The 26,665-nt window shown below is 36.8% G+C and overlaps 1 protein-coding gene across 1 annotated transcript in view; it reads right to left on the bottom strand.

The window, feature by feature from the left end:
• Nucleotides 1-24,594, bottom strand: part of TTN (titin) — a 244,573-nt gene extending 219,979 nt beyond the window's left edge. The window contains exons 1-26 of the mRNA XM_050900483.1: nt 24,491-24,594; nt 19,973-20,176; nt 18,963-19,250; nt 18,117-18,205; nt 17,782-18,026; nt 15,755-16,043; nt 15,360-15,512; nt 14,752-14,871; nt 13,574-13,711; nt 12,612-12,749; nt 11,996-12,133; nt 10,035-10,310; nt 9,796-9,921; nt 8,408-8,689; nt 8,062-8,127; nt 7,308-7,566; nt 6,924-6,984; nt 6,599-6,811; nt 5,754-5,896; nt 4,882-5,087; nt 4,537-4,767; nt 3,737-3,981; nt 2,785-3,008; nt 2,502-2,666; nt 2,230-2,398; nt 20-1,710 (exon numbers count right to left, since the gene is read on the bottom strand). Coding sequence (XP_050756440.1) covers nt 20-1,710; nt 2,230-2,398; nt 2,502-2,666; nt 2,785-3,008; nt 3,737-3,981; nt 4,537-4,767; nt 4,882-5,087; nt 5,754-5,896; nt 6,599-6,811; nt 6,924-6,984; nt 7,308-7,566; nt 8,062-8,127; nt 8,408-8,689; nt 9,796-9,921; nt 10,035-10,310; nt 11,996-12,133; nt 12,612-12,749; nt 13,574-13,711; nt 14,752-14,871; nt 15,360-15,512; nt 15,755-16,043; nt 17,782-18,026; nt 18,117-18,205; nt 18,963-19,250; nt 19,973-20,176; nt 24,491-24,581 — 6,250 coding nt within the window. The 5' untranslated portion in view covers nt 24,582-24,594. The remainder of the gene's footprint in view (nt 1-19; nt 1,711-2,229; nt 2,399-2,501; nt 2,667-2,784; nt 3,009-3,736; nt 3,982-4,536; nt 4,768-4,881; nt 5,088-5,753; nt 5,897-6,598; nt 6,812-6,923; nt 6,985-7,307; nt 7,567-8,061; nt 8,128-8,407; nt 8,690-9,795; nt 9,922-10,034; nt 10,311-11,995; nt 12,134-12,611; nt 12,750-13,573; nt 13,712-14,751; nt 14,872-15,359; nt 15,513-15,754; nt 16,044-17,781; nt 18,027-18,116; nt 18,206-18,962; nt 19,251-19,972; nt 20,177-24,490) is intronic.
• Between the last annotated feature and the right edge of the window lie 2,071 nt (nt 24,595-26,665).

The raw sequence follows: 26,665 nt of genomic DNA, 5'->3' as shown, positions 1-26,665 counted from the left end.
GTAAGAGAATTTAAATTACCTTGTACTAACAGGAAAGCATGGCTAGAAGTTTCACCAGCTATATTGACTGCTTTCACCATGATGCTGGCAGAATCATCAGAAGTCACATCTCTGATGACTAATTCACAAACATTATCTTCAGGCCAGTACCAATACACACGATCAGTCCTTTCAATCTGCACACCATTTTTGAACCACTGGCACTCAGGGTCTGGTTTTCCCACCACCCTCACACGGAAGTGTGCATCTGTCCCCTGGGCTACAGTCTGGCTTTGAATTCGTTCAAATATCTTGGGAGCCTCCATGCTTGGACTAAGCTCAACCTTCTCTGGTTTGAATGTTGGAATAGTGATTTTGCCTTCAGGAGGAAGTGCTTTCTTCTCTTCCTCTGGGATCTCTTTGGTCCAGTGAAGAAGTTCTTCTTTTGTCTTTTTTAACATTTCTTCATATGATTCATCTTTTTTGCGAGACTTAAGTTCCACAGCAGTGATGGCTTCATAATAGCCCTCTTCTGTCCTACGCTTGAATTTACTGCGCAGCTCTTCAGATTCCTCTGAAAGCTTCTCATGAGTGATTCTTTCAGCCCTTTTCAGTTTCACCACTTCTTTGGTTGTTGCCTCTGCAGGTTTGTCTACCTTCTGTACCTCAAAGAGAAGTTTTCCAGGCTCTGTCGCTACAGGCTCATGCTTGGGTTCAGGAGCACGACGAAGAACAGATCTGAAGTCTTCCCTCTGCTGGATCTCAAGTCTCACCTTATGTTCAATAAAGCCTTCTGGATTTTCTGCAGTGACTTTCACCTCTCCTGTGTCATACGATTTGCAGTCCACAATATCCAGGTAGTAGATTCCATCGTAACGGAGTCTGAACCTTTTGCTCTTACGGATGAGCTGTCCATTGAGGTACCAGTTGACCTTGGGCAAAGGATAGCCAGTCACACGGCAGCGGAATCGCGCTGTTTCACCTTCCAGGACTCTTGCAGGTTCAGGAACCAAAACAATTTCTGGTTTTTGTTTTTCCTTTTGGTCCACTGCAACTGCAGGAAGAGCACCCTCATGGGCCATTCTTTCTAACTCTTCAATTCGCTGCAGTCCCCTTCTGCCTTCTGGCAACTGGGATTCTTCCACAAGGCTTTTCTCATCCTTCACAATGAGAGTAGCGGATGTATGGTCTGTACCATATTTGTTAGTTGCCCTGCAAGTGATCACTCCACTATCTCTGGAATAGGCTACTCCATAGTCCAGGCTACAGTACCCAAACTCATTGATCATGCGGAGTCTGTTAGCTGCTTCCAAGGGTTTGCCATCATGCAACCACTCCACCACCATGGTTGGGTCACCAATTGGTGTAAGCCTGCATTCAAAGTGTGCTGGTCCAAATTGCTTGAGCCTTAAAGATGTGAGCTTCTTCTTAAAAAATGGTTTCTGTTGCTTTTCTTTGTCATAGAGATCTCCTTCTTCCCATTGCTCTTGACCATAACGCAAATGGAGAGGCTCTAACTCTGGTGCTGCAATCTCCTTGGCTTTGTAAGTTCCTTTTGGAATGATTAATCTCCTTTCTGGTTCAGGTTCTGCATGTTCAACTTCAACATTTACTTTGCACCGAGTAGTGTCCCGCCCAGCTTTATTGATAGCAGTTGCAGTGTACCATGCAGCATCTTGCCTGGCAGTAGATTCAATTTTAAGGGCAGCTGTCCCTTTGGTTCCCTCAATCCTGAAATATTAAAACAATTTTTTTTTAACTTTTTTGCACTTCTTTGTCATTCATTTTTGCCCTTCTCCAAAATTATGTCAAAGCCTCCAAAGGCAAATCTCTGGAGGAGTTAGACATATTGTTTATGTTTATTCGTGTTTATGAGTGCAGTGCCTAAGAATCAAACAGATAAGGATAATAAAAACCAGTCTTGAATTCAGTGACAGTTTTGCCTGCAAAAGACTTCAAAATCAGAGATAGAAAAGGTTCCCTAAATCTCTGTTGTAAAAGCACTGGCTTTGCAGAATACAAAATACACAAATACACGATCTGGAAAAAATGGAGTGAGTCCCACGGGATATTTTACATCTCTTAGCCTTGCTGCAATGCAAAAGCTGTTAGTAGCTTCAGTAGCCATTGGACTAAACCCTTAGTGAATCCCTTCTATGGAAGCAAGGGTATTCAGCACACTGTAAGAGACATTTTGCAGGATGGTGATTATTAACTCCTTTACTATTTAAACAAAATAAAAATGCTTACTTTATTTTGGGGTATTTATGAGGTACAATGATGTCACTGTTCTTGAGCCACACAATGTCAGGATTAGGGTTACCAGTAGCTTTCACTGCCATCTGCAGTCTAGAGCCCTCCTTTACACTAACATTCTTCAGCCTTTCCACAAAGTGTGGTCTGACTAGGTCTTCCTTAGCTGAAAGAGCAGGGGTAAGTTATCACAAGAAGAAAAGACATAACCATGGTTTTAAATAAGAAACACTCCTCAGCCTCCTAAAAATAGCATGCACAGTAGATACCTTCCACAGTCAGTGTCATTGAGACTGAAGCTTTGCCTGCCCTATTCTGAGCAATTACAGCCCATTCTCCAGAGTCATCAGGCATAGCAGGAACAATGATCAATGACTGGGTGCCATCTTCTTTAATCACTATTTTATGGGTGTAGTCATTAACCACTTGTTGACCTGCAGATACACATGAAAAAAAAAAAAGTTGCACTCAAAACAGTGTCTCAACAAGATGTAAAATACATATAAGATTGTTTTTTAAAATTATTTCTTGATGAAAATGAGGCTGATGTACCATTGTGGAACCAGTATGTCTCTGGCATAGGTCTGCCAACAACTTTTAAGTCGAATCTTGCTGTCTGCCCCTGTGAACATTTAAATGATGTAGGTTTCAGCACAAAAACTGGCTTATATAGTCTCTCTAGTTGTCCTTCATCAGTTTCTTCTAATCTGCGGGCAGGAGAACGAGAAGGAGAGCTGCGGGCAGGAGACCGACTTGGAGAGCGTGGAGAGATAGACCTGGAAGGAAAAGATAAGACAGATGTGTGTGACAATGTCATATAGCAGTGGGCTGACATGATAAACAGAGTTCAACTTTTGCCTTTAGCATAACTTATTTTAAAAAGGTTAACCAGTTTTTTCTATGTGAGAAATTGTGACAAAATTAATTTTTATTTGTAGTCAATTTTCTTTAGGTTTTTGACAGCAATTTGTATAGCTGAATAGTATTAGGATACACCACAGCCAGGGGAATTTTGGGCGTTTGGGTACTGTACAGTTATGGATGTAATCCTGTGTATGTTTGTGCATGTGTGTGTATGTATATGGAGACAGAACACAGTACATGGCAATGCTGGATTTTTTCTGCCGTAGAAATACAGCTATTTCAAGGGTGGGAAATAAGAGTTGCACACAGTAATAAAACTCCAAGTGCAGAAGAATTTTTTTTCCAAAACATGAGTACTTTAAGAAATAAATACAGTTACTGAGGTTGTAAATCTGATACTGTGGCTGGATATGCATGTGAATGACGGTACTTTGGGAACTGCGTTGTTCATTAAGAAGGCAAATCAGACAAAGAGTTGGCACATAAATCAATATAAGCCATGAAAACAGTATTTAGAACTTCTCTAGATGTATGCAGACTCCAATGACTTAAGCTGTTTAGCTGCTGTGTAATGAGTTTTTGGACTGTCTATCACAGCAGGCTGAAGTCTCATGAAATTTATATATTACTGTGTACCTACCTATATCTTCTCATAACTTCTGGTCCTGGCATATAACCTGGAGTTGCTGTGGGTGCAACTGGCTCAACATAGAGTTTTGCTGAGCAAATGGCATTTCCTTTCATATTACTGGCAAAGACAGTATAAATTCCTTCATCTTCAGGTAAAACAACAGGCAAACGCAGACTGGCACTGCCGTCTTGCAGAACTTCCATGTGGTAGCGCTCTCCAAGCCTTATGCGCTTACCATCTTTGTACCATGCAATCTGCACGGAAGGAAACAGTAGAATACTATGTGAGCTCTCCTAAAGACAAAGATCCAGCAATGACCCATGCATACAATATATTACAACTTCCTATTTTTCAGCTGATGCATCGTCACAGCCCATGTATATGTGTCAACATTAACATTTTTACTTGAAATAAGTAGGACTAAAGTAACTTGTTTTCACAGTAGCCTGAAACACAAGTTTTGGAGCTAGAAACAGATATAAAGCCCATTTTGATGAAGAGTAAAGTGACCTAGACTGGACTTGCTACTCTGTTCCCCAGTTGTGTGGGCTAACTCGGAGATATTCAGAAGCAAGACCAACTTAACTGGTAAATCTAACCTACCTCTGAACTGCCTAACCAACCACTGTTCTATTAAAGGACAAAAGGAAAATTCAGCTTGATATCAAAACAAAAGACTGGATTTCCTTTGAGATTTGCTGTTTTCTATGCAGAATGTAGAACGTCTGACAATGAGATGGTAAGGGATTTTTCAAGTAGAGCACCAGCTGTTTTTTTAAATAGATTAATGTCATACAGGTTTGGGGTACCTTTGGCAATGGATATCCAGTTGTCTTGCAATGGAAAGTAACTCCTGTGCCTTCAAAGATTCTGTAGTTCTTTAATCTTATATCGAATCCTGCTTCTATAGCTTCAGATTCAGAAATATCCACCATCATCTCCTCTCCGTCTTCTTCGAGAAGTTCATCTAAGGTGGTCTTAATAATTCTGAGTTCAATTTCCTTGATAAGTCTTTCTTCAAAAGACGAAATATGGAATTCCTATACAGAAAAGCAAGACCATTAGTTCTGTGTGTCAGATAATGACCTTGTAAAGAAGTGATTTGTACTCGTAAAATGTCAGTACACAAAATGAGTATGGAGTGGTAGACATACCTCTTCTTCTACAAAAGTTCTGACCTTCACTGTATCTTTCGCCATTTTCTTCCTAATTAGGGCTTGTTCTTTTTCATATTCTTTTTCAAAGTCACCATATGAAATAGCTGGGGCTACCTCAGCCACTTTAGGTTCCTGTACATATGCAGTCACCTGAGTTTGGTACATCATTTCTTGTTGCGATTTTATGTAAGCTTCATAATCAGCTAAGAATTAAGAACACATTAATTTTTATAAGTTTTTGTGGTTTTCACTGGATTGAATAGAGAAAACAAGTACAAACTTATTTTACTGGTTTTGGTGATTCAAGCAGACTTTCTGTCTGTTTAGCCACTAAAATACAAACAGGAATAAAATACAAAGACTGATGCCCTCAGATGAGCTTTATAAACAGGTAAAAGTTTTACTGTGTTATTTAGGTGTTCTAGTTCCCAAAGTGGAAGCACCTGTAGAGACTATTTTACAATTTCTTCACCACGGCCCTGTCTCCTACAAACTTTCATGCATTTTTACAAGGACAATTAAAAAAAAAAAAATAAGTTAGCTTCTTTCCCTGTAATAGAACAACCTATTACTTTATTAACCTCCTTTCCCCACATCCCTTTCTGAATGTCTTATGTTATGTAGACTGTTACGGACGTCAACAGAAGAAGGTTCCTATAGCTACACATTCTAGCAAAGGATATAAGTCCTTCAAGAACCTGATGTCAAATACTCTGTCTTGCAGAAACAGAGCCACCAGATCTCCTTTTACGTTTCTTGAATTGACCGAACTAAGCTGCAAAGGATTTGCAGCACAATTTAAAATCTTTTTCCCATTTTAAAATTAATTTTAAGAAATATTTTTCTCATTTCTTTAATCTACAATGTACCTTCTTCTAGTAAGGAGACCGTTGCAGAAGCTTCTCCGTGTTTATTACGAACAACTATAGTGTATTCTCCGGCATCGTCGGCAAAAGTCATGGAAATTTCAAGTTTGCATTCCCCGGTTTCTCTTTTGTAACTCACTTTGTATCTATAGAAAATATAAAAGAACAAGCTCTCTATAATTCTGATGAACAGACTTTTTAGTGAATTTGCTTTTAGTTATACATTAATGAGAATCACTCCTAACTTGTACAAGACACAAAAAGAGAAACTTTTGCAGGCAATTCTCACTTAATGACTGCAGAACAGCGTACGAAAAGTAACCATGCTGAAACTAGAGTATAGATCTACTTTCTTTCTGTTGTCCCTAAAATAAATGGGATGCAAATAGCAGTACTGAAAAATCAGAGATCTAGTTATCAGACACAGTAAAATAGTATATGCTGTGTGCACAGTTTGTCCTAATATGGGTCATTATAGCATGATATATTTCAAGAATGCTACAAATGTATTCTTTTTCTCTGCTAGAAAGTGTGTTGGTTTCTATAGACAACATTTGCATAGACAGAATAAAACAAATGCAAAACTTCTTCCTGGTTTGTTTTTAAGGATATATAACATTTGTCATTTTATGATCTTTTGAATATTTATATTTTAATACTTAGCAGCCTTCTAAAGTCTCACATTAAGACATGATCCTGTGATTTTTCATTTAAAAAATAAAATTTCACAGAAATCAGTGATGTTTATTTGGCTCAACATCAGTAAGGGAATCAAAATTATGGTACTATCAATAAAATATTCTTAAAAATTATGTTTAAATAGTTTTTGTGCATTGTATTCAAAGTACCTGTAGCCAGTAGTTAGAGGAACTCCACCTTTTTTCCAGTAGACATGTGGCTTTGGGTTGCCCCCTACTTGGCATTCAAAAATAATTCTCCCACCTTCAATTAATTTATGTACTATGGGTTTTCTTATGAAGAAAGGAGGTATGGGTTCTCCCGATACTTCCTCTGCTGCAGCAGAGACATCTTCCATTACAATGTCCTTTGTCTCCACATAGCTGAAATAAGATTCCAATGCAGTAAGTGAGCTCATGTCTGAAGCTCTCATAAACAGAGTGCAAGAAACTAGTGACCACAGTAGGAGCAGTCTGTTTAGGAAAGTAACTTTACCGTTTCTCTTCTGTAACAGCCTTCTCAGAAATGGTTTCTCGAGTCTCAATTTCTTCTGAAACTGCAAGGCAAATATGATATAGCGGATTTTAAAATACTCTAATAGTGCTTAAGCAGTGAGTTTAGTTGACACAAAGAGAGAGAAGGTTAAGCAGTTAGTTGGCTCAGAGGACCAAGTGCTTCCACTGAGGAAGCAAGTTAAGAGTCTCCATCAGCCCGTAACTGGCCTTTTCCTCATATTCTTACAGTCCTGTTACCTAACAGCCCTGGAATGCAATCCAAGGCATATGTTCTACTTTGGAGCTGACAAAATGTCTAAGTTACATTACAAGTAATATGCAGTTAACAAAACTATAATCTTCCTTCAGTGATAAATATACTTACCTTTCACATGTAAGTGGCAAGATGTGCTGACACTCCCAGCCTTATTGGTAGCAGTGCAGGTAAATCTTCCACTGTCTTCTGCAAAGGCTTCACGAATCACAAGGCGAGCAAGCCCTGCTTTGAAAGTGATCTGGAAGTCCATTGAGCTCTCAATCTTGTAGTCTTCCCTGTACCATGTCACAATAGGCTGAGGATGACCAGAGATATGGCACTCCAGAGTGACAGACTCACCTTCAGTCACAGTCTTATTTTTGAGGCCCTGTATGACAAAAAATGAGGATCAGTCAGTATATATTTTCACTACTAAACAGACATCTAAATAACTAAAATCTATTTGAATGGAAAATTTAATGTCTACTTCAAAACAGTGTTCTGTTGAGCAGTGTATCCAGGAAAAAAGAGGCATTTTCCAAAGGGAAGTATTTGAAACTGTATTTGGGATCTCTGAACATTACTGTTATTAACAAGAAAATCAAAAGGTAGATTGATGTTTATGCAGATCATGGTAAGAAATTGTTTCACCGTAGCAAAGGTCAACATACTATGTGACATAATTGTGAAGAATCACCCCCATAACAGACATTCAGAATAGTTTGTATCAGAGATAAATTGTATGGCTGAGTAAGTCTAATACAGAGTTAAAAAGATTAAATAAAGCCAAATTTTCATGGTCAGATTTTCAAAGATAAAGGTTAGAATACAAAACGGGTGAAAACATAGTGCAACTCCCTTAATCTACATACAAATTACTTACTGAGACTAAGGTAGGTGGAGTAGCAGCGATTTCTGCAGGCACAGGAACTCTGGCAGTTTCTGTCACCTAGGTTGTTTAAAGCACAGTTAATAAACACCTCACAAAACCAAGGACATAAACAGCAGAATTTAGATAAGAAAAGAAATTAGGTAAAGAGAACTCTTTGCTTGTCATAGGTAACTATTAGGTCCTTAGAAGGATTTGCGTAAAACAACAAAGAGATAAAAGTCAGCAGAATGCTGTAAAAGTGGGAAATTGCGATGAGGAAACAGCAAATAAGTGAGGCTATGCTACGTTTTTAAGATGAAAGTCAGTCAAAGTGATGGAAATTTGCTTAATAACATACCTTTGCTTCACCTTCTTTCCGCAACACCAAGTGTTCTTCCCGCACTGCTTCACCCTTAATGCTTACACCTGTCTCTTTTTTAGTCTCAACATCATAGCGACTTTTATAGGTCTCAGCAGCCTCTCCAAAGGGAAACTGTGGAGGGGCAACTGGCTCTGCTTTTATCCTGACTTCATGTGGCTTTAGCTGAGGTGGTTTCACGGGCTTGGTGATCTTTTGCGCAGCAGAAGTAGCTGATAGCTCTTTTTCCAGAGTAGCCATGGCAGATCCAGCTATTGAAACCTAGGGAACAGGAGATAAAGAGTTACAGCTTTGTTGTTCTCTTGTTTTCAAAGGAGACAGTATATTTCTTGAGCAGATTGCATAGGCACCAGTTGCTTCCTTAGTTACTTATTTGTTGACACTGCAAAAGCTATATATACAAAAATGAATTCTGATTTTAGATTGCAGTAGTAGAATACTGGAGATATAATATCCTTGTATTATTTTTGACGTGTCTAACATTCAAATATTTTCTCTTTTTTTACTTTAGAATTTGATCTTTAAATGGTCAAGAAGCTCTTAAGTGCAACATGAGAAATGTCCTCTAAACTTATTCACTTGAGGCCTTAGCTTTCCATTTAATCAGTCTGATACTGCAATAAACAATACTACTAATTAAATAACTATCAGTGATTAAAATAACTCAAGAGATTTCAAAATGTTATTGTGGGTATAATAACTTCAGAAAACATACATAAATCTTTAAAGAAAAAATATTTTAGGTAATTTTTATAGTGTTTAATTATGTTTGAGGGAAAAAACAGTTCATTTTTAAAGTCCAGGTGAAGAAAGAAAGTATGCTTGAATGAGAAAATTAATTAAATGGGAACTTTTAATATTATGTGAAGGAGTCGAACAGAAGAATGGAAAAAAATAACATTAAAAATGGATTTTGCCATATTACGCAGTCTGGATTTTTTCTATTTCAAAAATTAGCTTAGTATGTAGTAATCTGCAAGGAAGAAAGAAGCACTGTTTCCAATGTGCCAGTGAACTGATGCACATAATAAGATTGAAGGATACTTCTGCCCTTTAAAAAACATAAGTTGCATGACAAATGTTTATGATTTCACTGTATGACAAAGTATTGAAGCTGCATCCTTAAACAGGTGATAAGCTTGTTTAAATAACTAATAATTACAAATCACATTTTAGCAGTTCATGTGTCTGTTTACAGCACTGCTTTTTATTAGTCAAACAAGCCAACAAAAACAACTATAGAGAGCATACAACTCCTTGGGAGAGCACCATGCTGGAGTGGGAGGAAAAGCCAAATGGAATGGGTGGCCTACTGGTTATTATAAATGACCATGCTGTTCTTCTTGGATACAGCTTTCACTTCTTACCTCGTATGTATGATCTGGTTTAGGAACAGCAATTTTGGAGACTGTGAAGTGAGGACTTGCTGTGCGGGGTCGCGGGTGTTCAACATGAATAGTTTTCTCAGTCTTAGTTTCTGTTGCTCTTTTTATCTACACAAAGCAAAGAAAAAAGTTGTTGAGAATGTGATGCTGTTCTCCAAACTGAAATAGATTTCACTGGGACATAGTTTTTGGAAAAGAATGCAATGTAAACTGAGTCTAACCTCTGTTGATATATGAACTTCCTTCTTTTCAGCAGCTGAGATATGTTTCTCAGGAGGAACATAAACAGTTTTAACTTCTTTAGTGACAACATGACGTTCTGCTGGGGCCTCAGCAACACGGTCTGTTACAGCACGCTCTTTATAGCCATATTCCAAAGTTTTCTGCTTTACATAAGCTTCATCGGCTTGTTCTGGTTCCCAGGGTGATCGAACACGTGCCTGGTCAACTGCTGCAACAACTGTAGCTACAGCTTCAGCCCTTTTTCCAGCTTCAGTCTGCAGAGAATATTGGCAGAATTTATACAAATATTCATCATTATATTAAAGGCTTGCATATATGGCAAATACTTATAAATATAATAGTAAAGTATATTCCAGACAAAGAGAGAGTGCATAGATATGCAAAAGTAATAATGTAAACATCAAATGTGTTCACCCATAAATACAATTCAGAGTCAGTAGATTCAAATAGAGACATATTTTTTCTAAGCTCTGTCTATGCATATTCAGGACATATCTATGCTTGTGTGCTTTATACATATCAATATTTGTATGCAAGCCCACTTTTAATACTTTATAGTCACATTTATGGCTACTTGTCTTAAGAGTACGTCAGGTATGTAAATGTGCACATAATTTTAAACTCAGTATGCTCATCAGCTCCATATAACTGTTAGATGCTACTAAAAATGTAGAGAATGTGTCTAGCATCTGATGTGAATGCATTTACTAAGGAATATACCCATAAAAATTTTTACCACAGACATATCTGTTAATTCAGTGCTAATCTATTTTAAATGATTTTACAAAAGAAGGAAAACTGAGTTTTCTGAGAAATTGGAAATAATGCATTTGTATCAGGACTTTTATTTGTTTCTAATAACTGATAAATACTGTCAGCTTCTATGTTATCAGGGTCCAAATTTCTGCCCAGTCAGCCAACAGTAGGTAATAGGATGATTACTACTAGTGTTTATTATTACTGTCATAACCGATCTGGATGTAGCAACAGAGCGTATGAAATGTATGCCTTGTAGATGGGAAAAAAACTAATAGATAATTTCATGCTGATTTTAAAATCATTATCACCTTAAACTAAAATAAATTAAGCAAGGCCAAAACGTGATTGTTTACAGAGATTCTTATTATTAAAGTAGTGTTTACGTAACAGGGACCTCTTACGCAGTATTGTTGTCGATTTCAAAATCATTGTTTATACCAACTTGAATTCGGCCCTAAATTTACATCATCTAACAAGTAACTGTAACCTCTTGGCAGTCTGACTCTTCTGAGTTTTATATGCTACGCTCTTTTAATTATATTTTATAGAAGTATTTTATGTATGTACAATACTGTTACTAACAAAGTAGATAGACAGACTTTAAATAAAAGCTGTTGGCAACTATGCTATTCTTCCACATATGAGAACTCCTGGCTATATTATAATAGAAAAGCTTTTATACTGTGGGAGTCCTACTGGAACAAAGCAGTGTCAACAAATGTCTGATTGTCAGAAGTAATAAACGGGACAGACCTTAATGGATGTTAAAGTTTGTATTGTACAAAGAACAATAGCATTCAAACTTTAATAGAGAGATGTTGTTTCATTTGACAACCATAAAATTGCAAGGAATCGTCTTATAGGAAAAAAGATTGCAGAGTCAGAAATTTGAACACGTAAACATTACTTGAAATTCATTGGTAGGGAGTAGGCTTTCTCAGAGAAATCCCACTGTAGTCTTAAAAGAGGCATTTCCTAACAGGGTGAGACATAAACCTCTTTATCACTAGAAACTTAATCACACTGACTCTGTTACTTGACAATCATCCCACTTAATGGGTATGTTATCAGGAATTAATTTGAGGGCATTCTATTGTACTCAAGTAGCTCTTAAAAGGTGAGGTTTGCAGATAAAACAAATTGTAACAGTGCATTTCACATCTGCAACAGCTATATTCACCTGATCATAAGCTAGATGAATTTGTTCTTGCTTGGCTGTAATTTCTTCTCTAGTTCTGGACACTGTGACTGGTGCTTTGGTTTTATCAGTGGCAATTATTTTCGGAACTACAGTAGTTTTCTTAGCTTCCTTTTTAATCTAATTATTATAGCAGAAATAAAAGTTTCAGTTACATATGATCTTGAAAGATATTTGAACAATGGGAAAGCATTTTGGAATGGGAACAGGGAAGGAGAATTAAGGGGTTAGATCCTTGTGCACTGCACACAACTCTGTATTACATGTGTACTGATAAGTGTTGTTACACCCTGACACCTATTTGAATAAAAGCAATGATTTAAAAAAAAAGTTAAAATGCATTTCAGGAGTCAGTCAGTCCATTCCAAAGGTCAGTCAGAAGAGAATTATGGGCATCCTATTAAGGAAAACAGTTAGGAGAGCAAGAAGGAGGTGGAATAATACAGTCTAATTAACAGTAGTTCTACAAGTTTGTAAGTGGAATAAATCTTAGAAAAAATGAGCTGGAAATGTATAGTTAGTATTTTTTGAGGGACACACAAGGTTTGTAAAGAAGAGAGGATAAAAAAACAAATACGGTTGTAATAGTGCTATTCACCTTTTCATGTGTTATGCTCACTTGTTCCTGTTTGGTAGCAATTCCTTCTTTGCTTTTCGGTATTATGACCGGTGGTTTAGGTTTATCAGTGGTAATTACTACCTTAGGTACAGAAGGTTTCATATCTTCCTTTCTTATCTAGTTTTTATGGTAAAGAAAAATAATAGTAATCAATTATGCCTGTTGTCAAAATTACACAGCTTTTCGGGAAAGTGGGATAAGGTTTCAGAATGTATATCAATAAGAGAAAAACATCACCTGAGAAATGGAATAATTCCTTTGTACAGACCAAGTTATAGCCTATCTTATATGCTAGCTGAACAAAGTGCATTCAAAGTCATTAACGTATCGCATTAATCTGTGTGTGAATTAGAGAAGAATCTTCCCACTTCCTAGTTAATTGTGATATATTATCGTTACGTTTTGTAGAAACTGTTTGCATAAAAATGAGTATTACTGACTTAATATTTACTCCCATCAGTAGATGGAACTATTTCATTGGTTACTCCAACAAACAATGGTTCCACAATATGGTCTAGCAGATGCATTCAGTCCTCACACAAATATGAACTTCATTAAATCAAACTCCACACATAACTATCGTATCATGAGAGATAACCTTTACAATTTATCTTCAGAAATCTACCTTCAGACAGAAAGCAAAGGTCATTAAGCATCAGATGAAATTCTAAGTACCCTGGCAATAAAAGCCATAATGCTCAAAGGATCTGTAGGAAGGGCAGCTGCACTCTTCCTCTGTAGACAGAGCTGCTATGAAGTTAGTAGAACTGGACCTGCAATACTGGGCCTATATCTGGAATACCTTGCTTTATAAAGTTTTCATTTTGTAATCTCTTCATAAAGAAGCAGAGCAAAGACAGGTAGCACATTTGATGAAGAATGAGGTTTTATAAACTTATTAGAGTATATCAATGCGTTAAACATCTGTAACTTTTATTTACCTTTTCATGAGAAATGTGTACTTGCTCGTGTCTGGTAGATATTTCTTCTCTAGCTTTTGATATTCTTTCTTGTTCTTTGGCTTTGTCTGTGGCAATTATTACTGTGGGTACTGGAGTTTTCTCTGGTTCTTTTCTTACCTGGATGTTTACAAATAAAGAACTTTAAATGATATATTATTTAAAAATATAAGGTATGTGATATTCGATACATTTGGAAAAGAGGATAAAACAAAAGGGAGGAAAAAAGTCAAACTCTGGATTTCAAAATCATCTAGTCTGGAAACAACAATAACAACATAAACAGACTTTTTATAAAACATATATACATTTAGCATAAAAATAATAAAACATTCCACAAATGCTTGCTTTGCTACTGAAAGCAGTAACAAAAAAAATCGGATCAGAGAAAAACTGTCCTGCATCATACTCAGTTTGAGAAAGTGTAGGATATTAAAAACAAGTTTTAGGTAACTTTCACTTTGCCAAGAAGTTCAGATGTAATCTGCACATAAACATGTAATTTTTTGCCCAGGTCGATTTCTGTTTCTCAGTACTTTAAAGATAGGTTACGCTTTCTTCCTCACGCATTTCGGCTAGAATGCAAACGTAACATTTCTCTATAAAAACTGGTCTTCCATTAAATCACATTTGTCTGATAAAACACATGCTAAAATAATCTGAATTCCAATCACTCATCAGTATTTTAAAAAATGATTTAATGCAGAATGAGTTTTTCCTCCTTTTTCTGACCCTTTGTGCTGCCAACAAACAAAGTAGGCTACAAATGGCAAGCTTAGAAACAAAATCGGAAAAAAAAATTGGAAAATTTAAGAAGTATTTCCTACATGTCAATTCTTTAAAAGATTGAGAATGCTATCTAGTAAATCACCATACAATACATACAAAATAGATTTTTTTCCTAAGTTAATGTTTTGCAAGTTTATCCATCACATTCTTAGGTATTAATAATGGAAGTGAAATAAAAAGGGAAAGACAGTCATCATCAAGGAGAGACAGAAGAATGACAGCAATGTAAACTAGAAGAGTGAACATATATAAAAGGAAAAAATAATATTACAGTATGTCATTTGTCTTGTTCATAGGGTTGTCTTTTTGATGAGATAGTAGATTTTTGAACAAGGTAGGGTATGACAATCATAGGTAACATCTGTATTCACCTTTTCATGAGAGATGTGCCTTTGTTCTTGTGAAGTAACAATTCCTTCTCTAGTTCTCGATATTACTGTTTGTTTTGTGGCTTTATCACTGGTAACTACTACCGTTGCCTCCTTTCTCATCTGATTTTTATAGCAACAAACAAAAAACCAAAGACTTAAAATTCATTTTAACAAATTGATCATCAAAAGAAGAGGAGAAGAAAAAATAAGAGAGGAATGCAAGTGAAGGAAAAATACTAAGGGAGGATTATTTTATTCCTAGTGGGCAAATTATAAGTGAGATATTAGAGGAAAAACTTCATCAGTGTAAGAATATTGTTAGAGGATAAATGACAAGGGAAAATACAGGATCACTTTCATAGAAGGCATTCTTAAACTTAAAAACAGTTTAAGAATAATTAGTTCAATCCTGCTATGATGGAAAGCGATGGAGTGAGTGAGTGATCCACGAGCATTCCTTTACCATCCAGATGCTCTGTACGAGTATGCATGCTTTTGCAGTGCACTGGGTAATATCTTGTTAATTCTTCACAGTGAATCATGCCTTGTTTGCATGGTGGATGAAGGGATAAAGGGGAAATCATAGAATGTCTGTGCTCTGTTTCTACCTGCTCCCGAACAGGTTGAACGTGGACTGCAGTCATTGCTGTCCTTTTAGCAGTTTGCTCTACAACACCTGGAGCTGGTTCTCTCACCATGGCTTGATCCACAGCAGCAACAACCGTAGCAACAGCTGCTGTTTTTTCACTGTCCTTTCTCACCTATATTAGTCACAGCAAAAGACATTTTTTTATGTTTTGCATACATTCAGAGAAGCACAAAACAAGTACAGAGACAGAAAGTTGCAAAGAAGCATTTAAATATTTGCAGCACAACCCTCTCAACAGCAGATACACACAGGTTTTTATACACAGCCTCTCAGACTCCATTTAGCAGATCCATTCAGCAGTGGTGAGTCCACACGTAGAGCAAAACCAATGCCCTTTCCAAAAACAGACTTTACCTCTCTGGCACCAGCCGCAACCTCACCAGCAGCAGCACCACTAATGGTAACTTGTTCTTGGACCCCATATCTCCCCTCCCATCTTTCTTCAGTTCTTATTTGGGTAGCGCTTGTAGATACTCTTGTTTCCTTCATCTGGGCTTCCGTGGTTGCAGCGTATCCTTCCTGCTTCCAAGGAGGAAGGACTTCAGTCCCAGCTGTTGTCACTACATGTGTTTTACGTATTGGAGATGGAGATTTCACTGGTCTAATAGGTGAGGTGGAGATTCTTCCAGCAGGAGAAACCGACCTAATGAAAAAATAAAGTATTAATATAATTAATGTAGTGTCATACAATAACAACTATATAAACAACTTCAGCCTAAACTTGAATTCACTCCCAATTTAGGGTATCTTCAGTACTTTGTAGTTTGATTTTTAAAAATTTTTTGAGGTGTTCTACTTGCAAATTACACTTATCTGTTTTTAACATTATGCCTAATGTGTGTGTCATACTCATAACTGTAACACATCTTTGTAGTAGCTTAGTTAGATTTCCAAAAAGAAATAAGGGCAAATGTCAAAGGGCATTTTACTCAAGCACATATATTTAAAACATAAAAATACATCATTAGTTTCCGTTTGCTCTATCTTAATTCTCCTAATAGGAATAATATAAAAGGCTTACAGGCTGTGAGTATTACATAGTATATTTGTGGTCCGGTCTCTGTAGAGAGACAAAATGATTAGTGTAACTGCTCTTTGTAAAAATATCATGTGGCAGCCACCTAGCAACAACATAACTGTATCTACTCCTGCACCACATCTTATTTCCATGTGTCATCCATACATGTGTTCAGGACTCCAGAGAAGCTTCCGCTCAGGGCCTATAGTTTTTTCCATACTTACGTTTGCAAATCTCAGCCACAATAATTGGTAGCCACTTGGAAAGTGCAAGTTTCTAAATTTTGATATTCCAAAAATTCAATCCCAATCCTAGCAGATAGTTTTAAAGCATTTTTCAAAATGCTTTAACAAGCTTTCTAACTTGGATTTTCTTTGAGAGGAATTTTTTAATGCTGTATTTCCCAGATAACATTAACAAATCGCAGCAGTAGGGGGCAGCAGCATCATATTAATTTTTAGAGTTATTTTCTAAGGCGTTGTACACTTAAAAGTGGTTTGACTAGCAGGGGAGTACAAACTTCTAATTCCATATGAACTCTAGATGGCACTATTGAATTATTCTTTCATCTATACAGTTAGTTATTGCTAGTTACTATCAATCCATTTCTTCCTGTCCTTGCAAGTTATTCTCAATGGGGCAAAATTCACCAGCATACCTAGCTCTGGCAATTTAAATGCGGCTCTTCGGAGCACTCAGCTTGGAGACATTCCTTCCATGATGCTGGTGCTTCAGGATTCTGGAACTGCAGGACTTCCAAGGCAATTTTCTTTTTACCTGTCTCTTAGCACAGACCTCCTGGGGTCTCCCAGACCACAAGCCCTGCTCTTCAAATCACTCACTTTCCCTCCCAAGATCCTTTATGCAGCAAAGCTAAACTTCATTTTTCCATAACCACATTTACCTTGCCTGCCTTCAAAACATTATTTCTGCAGTCATTACCAGCACATACGTACAATGTGTTCAAGTTTTTTTACATATACTTCCATTCTGTTTGCCACTCATCAGAGTGTCATTGCTCCTTTCTCTGTTCATCTAAAGTAATCAAGGGCCAACTGCTCCACTGTTTCCTTCTTTTTTGTCATGAATGTGGAGCTTTGAGTGCTACTTCAGCTGTATGTAGAACAATCAAATGGGATTTATTCTCTAAAGGATTTTCTTCCGTATGGGATAGAAAATTTACAGAAGAGGCACACTCTTATATAGCAGTGGCAAATATAGCACATTATAGCTCACCTATAACTCAGTCAGTATTAAGTCAGTGCATTCTTCTATTTTATACTATATGCTCATTCTACAGCATTACTTCTATATGCGAAAGTGATTCAAAAAGCAATCTTGTTTAAAAGAATAGTAAGTTTACCTTACTGGTGAGGGTGTTGGTGCTCTGACATGTCTTACAGGTGATGGTGATTGTCTAACAGGTGATGGTGATTGCTGTCGTGCCATTTGTGCTTTTGCAGCAATTATTGGTGGGGTTGGTGATTTTGATGTAGGTCTAGGAGGCATTCGTGGAGGTGCTTTGTGTGGGAGCTGCTGGGCTGTCGCACCTTCTATGACCATTTCAACACTTGTAAGTGATCTGGCATCAAAGTGGGCTTCAGTCTTCTACAATGAAATCAAGAAAACAAGTCTGAGATACTGTAGAAGCAATCATCCACGTTTTAGCCTTACCTGCTTTGTTTTTGAAAAATATACCTTTTCAATTCTGGCTTGTCTTGTTTGTGAAATCTGAGCAGTCGAAACAATTGTCTTTGTCTTTTTAGCAGGAACGGCTTCTTCCTCACCTTTTGGAAGAAAAAACATGGTCAGGAGAATTGCATATGGCAACAAACAATAAGCACTTGCAGAAAGAAATGAATGGTCAATTCCAATTATATACAAATGTACATAAACAACAGAGAAAGAATTAAGCAACCATCTGTTTTTCCTGCAGTATCTATAGACAGATAATTGTGAAAAGAATTGAAATAATATTTCTGTATTACTGTGTCATTAGAAAAAAGACCCGAACAAACCAAAACTAAAACACATTTATTGTAGATTCTTCAGAATCAGTCCTGGATCTCAAATGACTACACGGTCTGGAAGCCTGAAAATCCAAGCAAGACCGCTCTGGGTAGAATGATTCACTGCTACAATTCTCTATCTAAGAACAGTCTTCATCCTTACCAGGCTCATTTACAAGACCATGTACAGTTATGCAGTCTAATATATCTGTTCTATCAAAGCCAGCTTACAAATACAACTTTGAGAAATCTACAGAACAAAATGAGAACAACTGAAAGTATCCCACCCTTTTTTTCTACTGTATCCTCAGCTTAAAGAAGACGAATTCTGGAGAAAAGGTCTTTTTAAATTCTCAGACAAAAATCTTTGGCAAATTTCACCAAAGACATTGTTTTTTCACAGCAAGTTAATAACTCTTGAGAAAGAAGTTATAAATGAACTTATTGATATAACTTTGATGAAGTGGTACATATTGTACCATTACAACAATGAATGCTTTCTTATTTTCATGGCTTGCAACTTCAACTCCGTTACCTTGAATTAGCAATTCAGCTGTTGAAGTAGCACGTCCCACATTATTTGTGGCATTTACTGAATAGGTACCGGAGTCTTCAGGATATGCTTCTGCAATTATTAAGCTGTAAAGGTCTCCTTCTTGTAAAATTTGAAAATCGGGGGAGCTTTGGATTTCTACTCCATCCCGATAGAACTTCACCACAGGTGTAGGGATTCCAGTCACTCTCACGTCAAGTCGAACTTGACTTCCCTGCCTTGCAGTCATGCTCTGTAGTCGTTGTGAGAAGTTTGGTGGTGCTGTTCCAGCTGCAGTTTTATTGAAGAAATAAATAGAAAAACAATAACGTCTGTTAAAAAGAACTGTAAGGGCTAGATATTTTCATTACTAGAAGTGCACAAGGTCTGTTTCTCCTTCACATGCTACTGACAGATGAAACTACCTTCTCAAACATTCAAAACATTGAGTTGATTTGCCAAAATGCAAACACCCTTAAATTTTTTCATGTGTTTAAAATTTCTAATATTTCTGATTATGCCCATGATTGCAAATGTTTCTAGAATTAGAGATAAGTTGATTATAACCATAGGTAATAAGCGCAGTCTCTTGAGTATGGCCCTTTATGTGAGTTATTCTGTTAAATATCATTTATATCATTAAATACCATTAAGGGCTCCATCCTGCAGAACTTTATCCTTTCTTTTATGTGTAGTTTGAATGTTGCCAGTGTGACAGATCACATGAGCAGAAGTATACAGGGCTAAACCAGAAGTTTGTAATTGTGATTAAAAGTTTATAAGATCAAGATTAAACTTTATACAGTTAAGGTGTGAAGGATGCTGTTAGAAATTACTGGTGAGAATGTATGCTGAATTCTAGACTGTTTTAGGAAAAGAAATTTGGTTTGCTATTTCTTTGCTGATCATATACTTCAAATCCAAATTTTTTTCATTATCTGTGACACTTCTGCTATCGCTTTCTTTCTCACATTGCTAGCACAGAAAGGTGCCTTTCTTTAGCTGCTTGATACCTGTGACAAGTAACTCAGCAGTACTAGTTGCTTGCCCAGATCCATTGGTGGCTTGTACGGTGTATCTTCCACTGTTTGCTTCTGTCACGGTGGGGATCACCAGTTTAGCGCGGCCATCACTAAACGAGATCTGCACACCGGGCAGAGTTGCAGCAGAGAGAACCTGGCCATCCCGATACCAGCTCACCTCAGGAACTGGGAAACCTAAAGAAAAAGGAAGACAAAAGGAGATTAAGATGTTATGGAATGCCCCATATCCAAAATTATCATAATACTCGCTCACGTATACATAGTCATAGTAGAGTGCAATGGCATAGGCACAGATCTATGATTATACGTCCAGTGACACAGTGGTAAAGGAATTTCTTTTTAGAAAGGTCTCTAAAATACACAGAGCAATAGGACAACTGCACAGGCTACTGCATTTAGGAAATCACTTGAATAATGAGTGGACTGTAGTGTTTGGCAATCCTGTTGAGGAATAAAAGTTCATCAAAATTATGAGGGGGATGAATTAATGCACATGAGGTATTTTTTTTATTTATTTGCTAGTATCTAAGTAGTATTGCTATTGCTGACAAAATTATCCAGTCCAATAGTTTAGAGACAAAGTAAAAATCAGAACTTTCAACCAAGTTAAGTAGTTTTCCTAACACTAAATTATTTTAGAAAATGAAGTGACAGAATAAATGACTGTGGTAGACATGACCATCAAGTGCTATTAATGTTTTGGGTTTTTGTCTCTTTCTGGAGTGAATTCTGTTTGGTGGAAAGCAGTCAGCTGGAATCAGCTGATCTTTTGTTGTTCAAATATATTATTCTTCTGTTTTCAGGGTCATGAGCAAGACTCTTCTGGTCAGAAGAGTTTCACCTATATCTACAGCTGGTTTTTTAGCTTTAAATGATGATTTTAGATTCCTAATGGAAATGCTCTTCCCGGTGTTCTACTCAGCCAACTTTATTGAGCAACTGAAATCCATTTGACGAACAGGTAAAATTTTTATATGAGCCACATAAGGAGACAGTTCCAGCTCAAAGTCATTTTTGTAATCCTAGAACACTATTTCTCCAAAATGAAAATCCCTGCAAATTTACTTCATGTACTTCTCCACTCAAGCCAAACCACCAATTGCACTGCACAGGGGCTCAGGAATGAGATCCGAGACTGTGCTTACTACAGCTGCTCTAATTTTCCCAGTTCCACTCTCTGTGGTTTGGAAAACCCCAGGACCACAGAATTCTGCTTCCTTTCTAGAGTATCACTCCTATGAACTCATTTAATTAGCTGGGGGTTTAACGTGCCAGGAATATGACTGTGTGAGACTAAAATGAAAGAGAAGCTGAGATATGTAAATTGAAGCTTTTACTTGTTGTCTGCAGTCACACCAGACTTGATTAGGAAAGTTTTAAATTTTACTCATAGTTGAAAAACTGATTTTTAGATATATGTAAAGTAGAAACACACACACACAGAGAAAGAGAACGTGGGCAGTTTTAGAGAGGATTAGAAATCAAAAGGGCAAAAGTACATTTAAGCATTGTTAATTTCACAGATGCAACTTATCAAACAGCCCTGATGGGGCTGGTATAATTCAATTTTGTTCTACTGGTATAGGACAACTTGGGCATTATCACTATAAACATAGAGTATCCAGCGGATCCCACTGATTTCATCCAGAGCTATATGTCTTCAACATTTGTGCAAATGAGTTCCAAAATATTTTAAGCTAGGCAACCAAAAATCGTGTTGCCAATGGTGAATTTCTTGAAATATTGCCAAAATGTTTTATTTTCTTGGTGCAGCATCATATGATGATTAGCAAACAGGGGGTCTGTGTGGTAGGTTGAACAACACCTACATTTTTAAAAATTGAGTCTATTTTGCTGTCTCAAACTGGTATGTTCAAGGGATCCAAAGTTAGAAGCCATTTTGAAAATCTGAGCCCAAATTCATATTAAAAGAAACTCAACTTCACAAATTTACTAGCAGTCTGTTAGTCCCATGCCACAGAGATGGAGACTAAAAGGTAAGATCTACCTCAGACTATAGGTATTTTTGCCTGGACTATATGGAGTTGGGACTTATGTTTATATGTGCTAAATTACACTATGATTTGAATATTAATTATTAGGACGTTCTTTTTCATTTTAAAACTGTCCTTGAGTTTTTTTGAGCTTTATTGCCAAAAAGAAGAAAATAAACCCGAAGTGCCTCAACTTCACTGTTTAAGTAATTGAATTCAATGAAATTGTCCTGACAATGACGTAAGTGACAGGAACTGCCAACCTGTGTACAATCTATGTGTTGCTTTCAACAATATGCAGAGGGTAAAGGCTGTCTTGCATTGGGTAATACCTGAAAATATCAGTTCAAAGAAAGTTAAGTGAAGTGGAGTACAGGTTAGTTCTTTATGAATAAATTCAATACTTGATCAGTACTGTGGAGACATGAGGATGCTCACAGTTCTAATGCCAGCAGCACTGCAGACTTTCTTGACAGAGACATGCTGTCTCATGTCCCCTCAGTCACTGCTTACCCAGTAGGGCTCCCCCTGTGATGATGTCCTAGCTGCTCTGGCATTTATTGCTTTTAATCACGGGGTTTATGTATTCTGTGCTTTCTGAGCGCAGGGAGAGGTAGTGGGTATTTTTGTCTGATATCAAACCTTTGTAATGTGGCACTTACTTAATTCACAGTCAGATACAACAGTACAATTCATTTGTTCTAGTTTACAGACTGCAAAATTGCATCTCAGGTGGTTGCTAAGCTCTTCTTGGTAGTCTTAGATTAACTGGGCTCTTCACATTCAAATTGTAGCTCTGTGTTAATACTTGACTTGTATATAAAAGGGCAGTGTTATAAGAGATAAAAAGAAAGTCTGAATTTCAAATTCACCATAATTGATGACAGATAGGAAGGGCAGACAATGTAGCAGAATAAAGCTGTGTAGTCTATTATTTATGCAATTAGTTCAAGAAATAAAACTTTTATATTTTTTATGCATTAGAAAAACTGAATGCCAAGCCACTGTCAGATTCTCAATCATGGTGGATGCTTTTGGGGCAGGAAAGATATTCCAGAATCTCACAGTGTGAATAAAAGCTAACAGGACATTGCTTCACATGATATTTGGGAGTAAAATACAAATATGGTATATGCTGTTAGAAAAACTGCTGTATCTCCACTTAATAAGAAATCAAGTTCCCCTCCCAAGTACTCCATGATATCACACAAATGAAAATAGTGAAAATCACACATTGAGCCACAGTATTAGCATTCTAACTTGTTCTGGTGATATATTTATGTATTCGTAATAATAATAAGTATTGTAATCACCAGTGGAAAGAAACTTTTCACAGGACATTTACAATGTACAGACAAGAGAAGGTCAGGGCAATTAATTGAAGAGCAGAGGGCCAAATAACAGAATAAGGCGTGAAATAATATCATAGATGTAGACTACAGGACATGTTCAAACACCTTTTGTGAGCCAGCGTTATCCAAAGGGAACAAGGGATGAACCACAGCGGACCATAGATGTCAGAGAGCTTTATAGTTGGACAGATCATGTGTTTGCACCTGTCACAGAGCATCTGGGCAGTGTTTTATGGTATGTGGATCATCACATTGCTAATGCCTGTAAGACAATATAATTCCATCAGCAGTAACACGTGTCATTTCTCCTTAGTCACTGCTGAGGTCAGAGGCACTCTTAGAACAGGGTGTTGGTTATCTGGTAAAGTTATATCTCAGGGGTTTGCATGGGGTTTTGCACAAGATAGGGTGTTTTAATAGTGTGTAGACTGGTAAAATGAAGTATCCTTTAAAAATATGTGGCATCTTTAAATCGCATCAACAACTTAAATTATATTAATCCAGCCTTGCACTACCATCATGATCACTATACACATCTACTATCTAGCAAACTAGGGTTTTCTACCCTTTTCAGTGGCCACATGGACCTAGATTTTGTGCTTTTAACCCCCCTGCCAGAACTGTGGAATTAAATAAACTCAAGGGCACAGAAGGTAGAAATACATTTTAGCCAGAATAAAGCTTAGCACTAGGTCAATGAAGAACTAGCATATGCCTTGCCTCTTGCACCTTGACTCCTCATTCTGTCTGATCATCATCCAAACAAGATTACTCTCTCTGCACCCATATGAAGTTCCCTTATTAGCACAGTCTATTTTTATGTATATACCTTTAATGCTATTTCCCCCCAGTTTTGATGATTCTTACATGAGAATTAGACACCAGTCTCATTGGCAGGATGACTGGCTATTGCCTGGGAAGCCTTGTAAATTTATGCAGTATGTTTGTGGATATCTGACAGCACCTCACAATGCTGATCAGTACCAGATGATGTGGACATATATTCACATTTCAGCAAGGATCTTTACCCATTCAGATCAGATTATGATCTATGAAAAGTGTTATCATTTGTTTTAGCATAAACATTACCAAAAATAATAACAAAAAATAATCAGTCTTGCAAGAATGAATCAAAACCTTACCACTAATATGAGCCTCAAAGGTTGCGGCACTACCCTCCAGTGCCACAACACTTTGTAATGGCTGCGTAAATGTTGGTGCTTTTGTCGTCATCTTTACAGGCACTCTGAAAGCAAAAAAAACATAATTAGATATCAATGGAGAAATTGTTACTATACGCACATCCTTCTTGCTAGATTTTAGGAATATTTGTAATTATTTTCATAACAATTTACTCTTCTCAGTTTTAAATTACATTGACCTGGTGAAATGTGAAGACTGTAGGTTTTGACAAAGTTGTGTAGCAAATTACTCTTAGGGCACACTTGGCTGAGTTGCATGTGAAACTGTTATATTTAGTGAAGCTGTGATTTGGCATTACAAGTATGCAGCAGGAGACAAAGTTCTGCTTGACTCATTGCATGACCTTGTGCAGGTCATTTAGCCTCTATTTTTCCATTAATCTCCTTCACCTAAAGAGAAAATAATCTCCATGTAAAAGTTTTTTAAATGATTTGAAAATGTTTTGTTAGTGCAAAGCATTTGCATTCTCCATTGGGAAGACAACTAGGTCACTAAGTAGCAACTGAAAAAAATGTGAAGGTCTACAATCTATTTGGCTTTTAATAATTAAAAAAATGGCAAGAGGCTCTCTTTTAAAAGCAGTCTGTAAGTAGTGAATAATTCCACTTTACACAGAAGCATATTGGCATTAAAGATGCAGATAAAATTCTACTCTTTCTTAGAGAGTATCTCAGTGGAATTTTGAATATGGGAAGACAGCCACCTTCGAAATGTGAGCTAGGAGATAAGGTAGCCACTGACACTGATGGTTTGAACAACTGCAGATCCATATGAAATCTGAAGGAAAAATAGTCTGCTTTCTCTTCCTATGCCACAAGATCCTACTTTGAAATAGCACAGTGCCACTAGAAAAGCTTCTGTATCAGGAGTATTTTATATTTGCATGAACATATTTATTTACTGATGTTGAATTGTGCAGGTTTTTAAAATGTAGCTAGTATCTATCTTCTTAATAGTATCACACATCTATTGAAGTTACAATTTTTCTCATTAAAAAAATTCCCCTGAGAGCATATTGTGTCTTACTAAACAAGGGTTAACCCCATAATCTTTTCAAGTCAATCTCACTCACACATTTACTGTTGTTTACTTTGGCTTTTCTGCCTGATTTTGTGACAAACCCATGCTTAACTTAAAAATTAATGAGAAAGTGAAGTTTCTTTCACTACAAGCCAAACCTATGCTACCTTTCAAAGGGGTGAAAATTCTTCATGACATGAGTTCCTTCATTGAAATCAGTGCCTGATGCCTACATACAATAAGTGCATATGGGCAGAACTGGATATTGTACTGGGATTTTGAGCTGCTTTTTATTGCCTTTACTGGTTATCTGGATACTTGTTCCAGCTTGACAGAGGAACAGCCTTTTATCAAAGCTTTTCAGCTTCGAGGGTGGGGGGAAATGAGTTCAAATTAGAAAGAGATGACCAACATTTCATCCTAACACAACATCAGTTTTCTGAAAGGAAGATGAAGACAAATATCTGTCACATGTATTTCATTAAGATCTACTTCAGTTATAACTACGTTTTGAAGCTCAGCTAAAATATATGGAAATAATCTTACAATATAATTAAACATGATGAAAGCTTTTATATATATATATATATATATATATATATATATATATATGTATGTAGTTTCCTGACTCCAGAATAGATTGGAAATAATTTAATTAAGTAGAATTGTCGTTGAGTTCATACAAAGTTTATATATTTCATTGTCTAGGCAAATTTCGGTGATGAAGATCTGATCTTATAAGGCTTTTTGTATAATTAGAGTTGAAAGTATGCATCTGAAATGTCATGTACCAGAAATAACCTTCCTGGCTATGAATGACAGCAGACAAGTGTTCCAGAGCTGTCCTGTAATTGATATCTTAGCAGTTGATTCCCTTAAAAAGTCATCAGCGCTTAGCTGATACCATATGCATTTTATCAGAGCTATTCTTGGAGCTTCTCAGTTTATCTCTCAGTAGCATAACCTTGAACATTCCCAACAGAAAGGAGTTTTTAAGTTAAGCAGATGTTTCCATGCACTTTTCAAACGTTAATTTATATAGTCTTTAACAATAAATATACTGGAAAAACTTTTTGCTGAGTGTTATCAATACT

Source organism: Gymnogyps californianus, chromosome 7 (genome assembly GCF_018139145.2).
Source record: "Gymnogyps californianus isolate 813 chromosome 7, ASM1813914v2, whole genome shotgun sequence".
NCBI lineage: Eukaryota > Metazoa > Chordata > Aves > Accipitriformes > Cathartidae > Gymnogyps > Gymnogyps californianus.
Note: the sequence above shows the minus strand (reverse complement) of the source record. Positions and strands in the feature narration are given on the sequence as shown.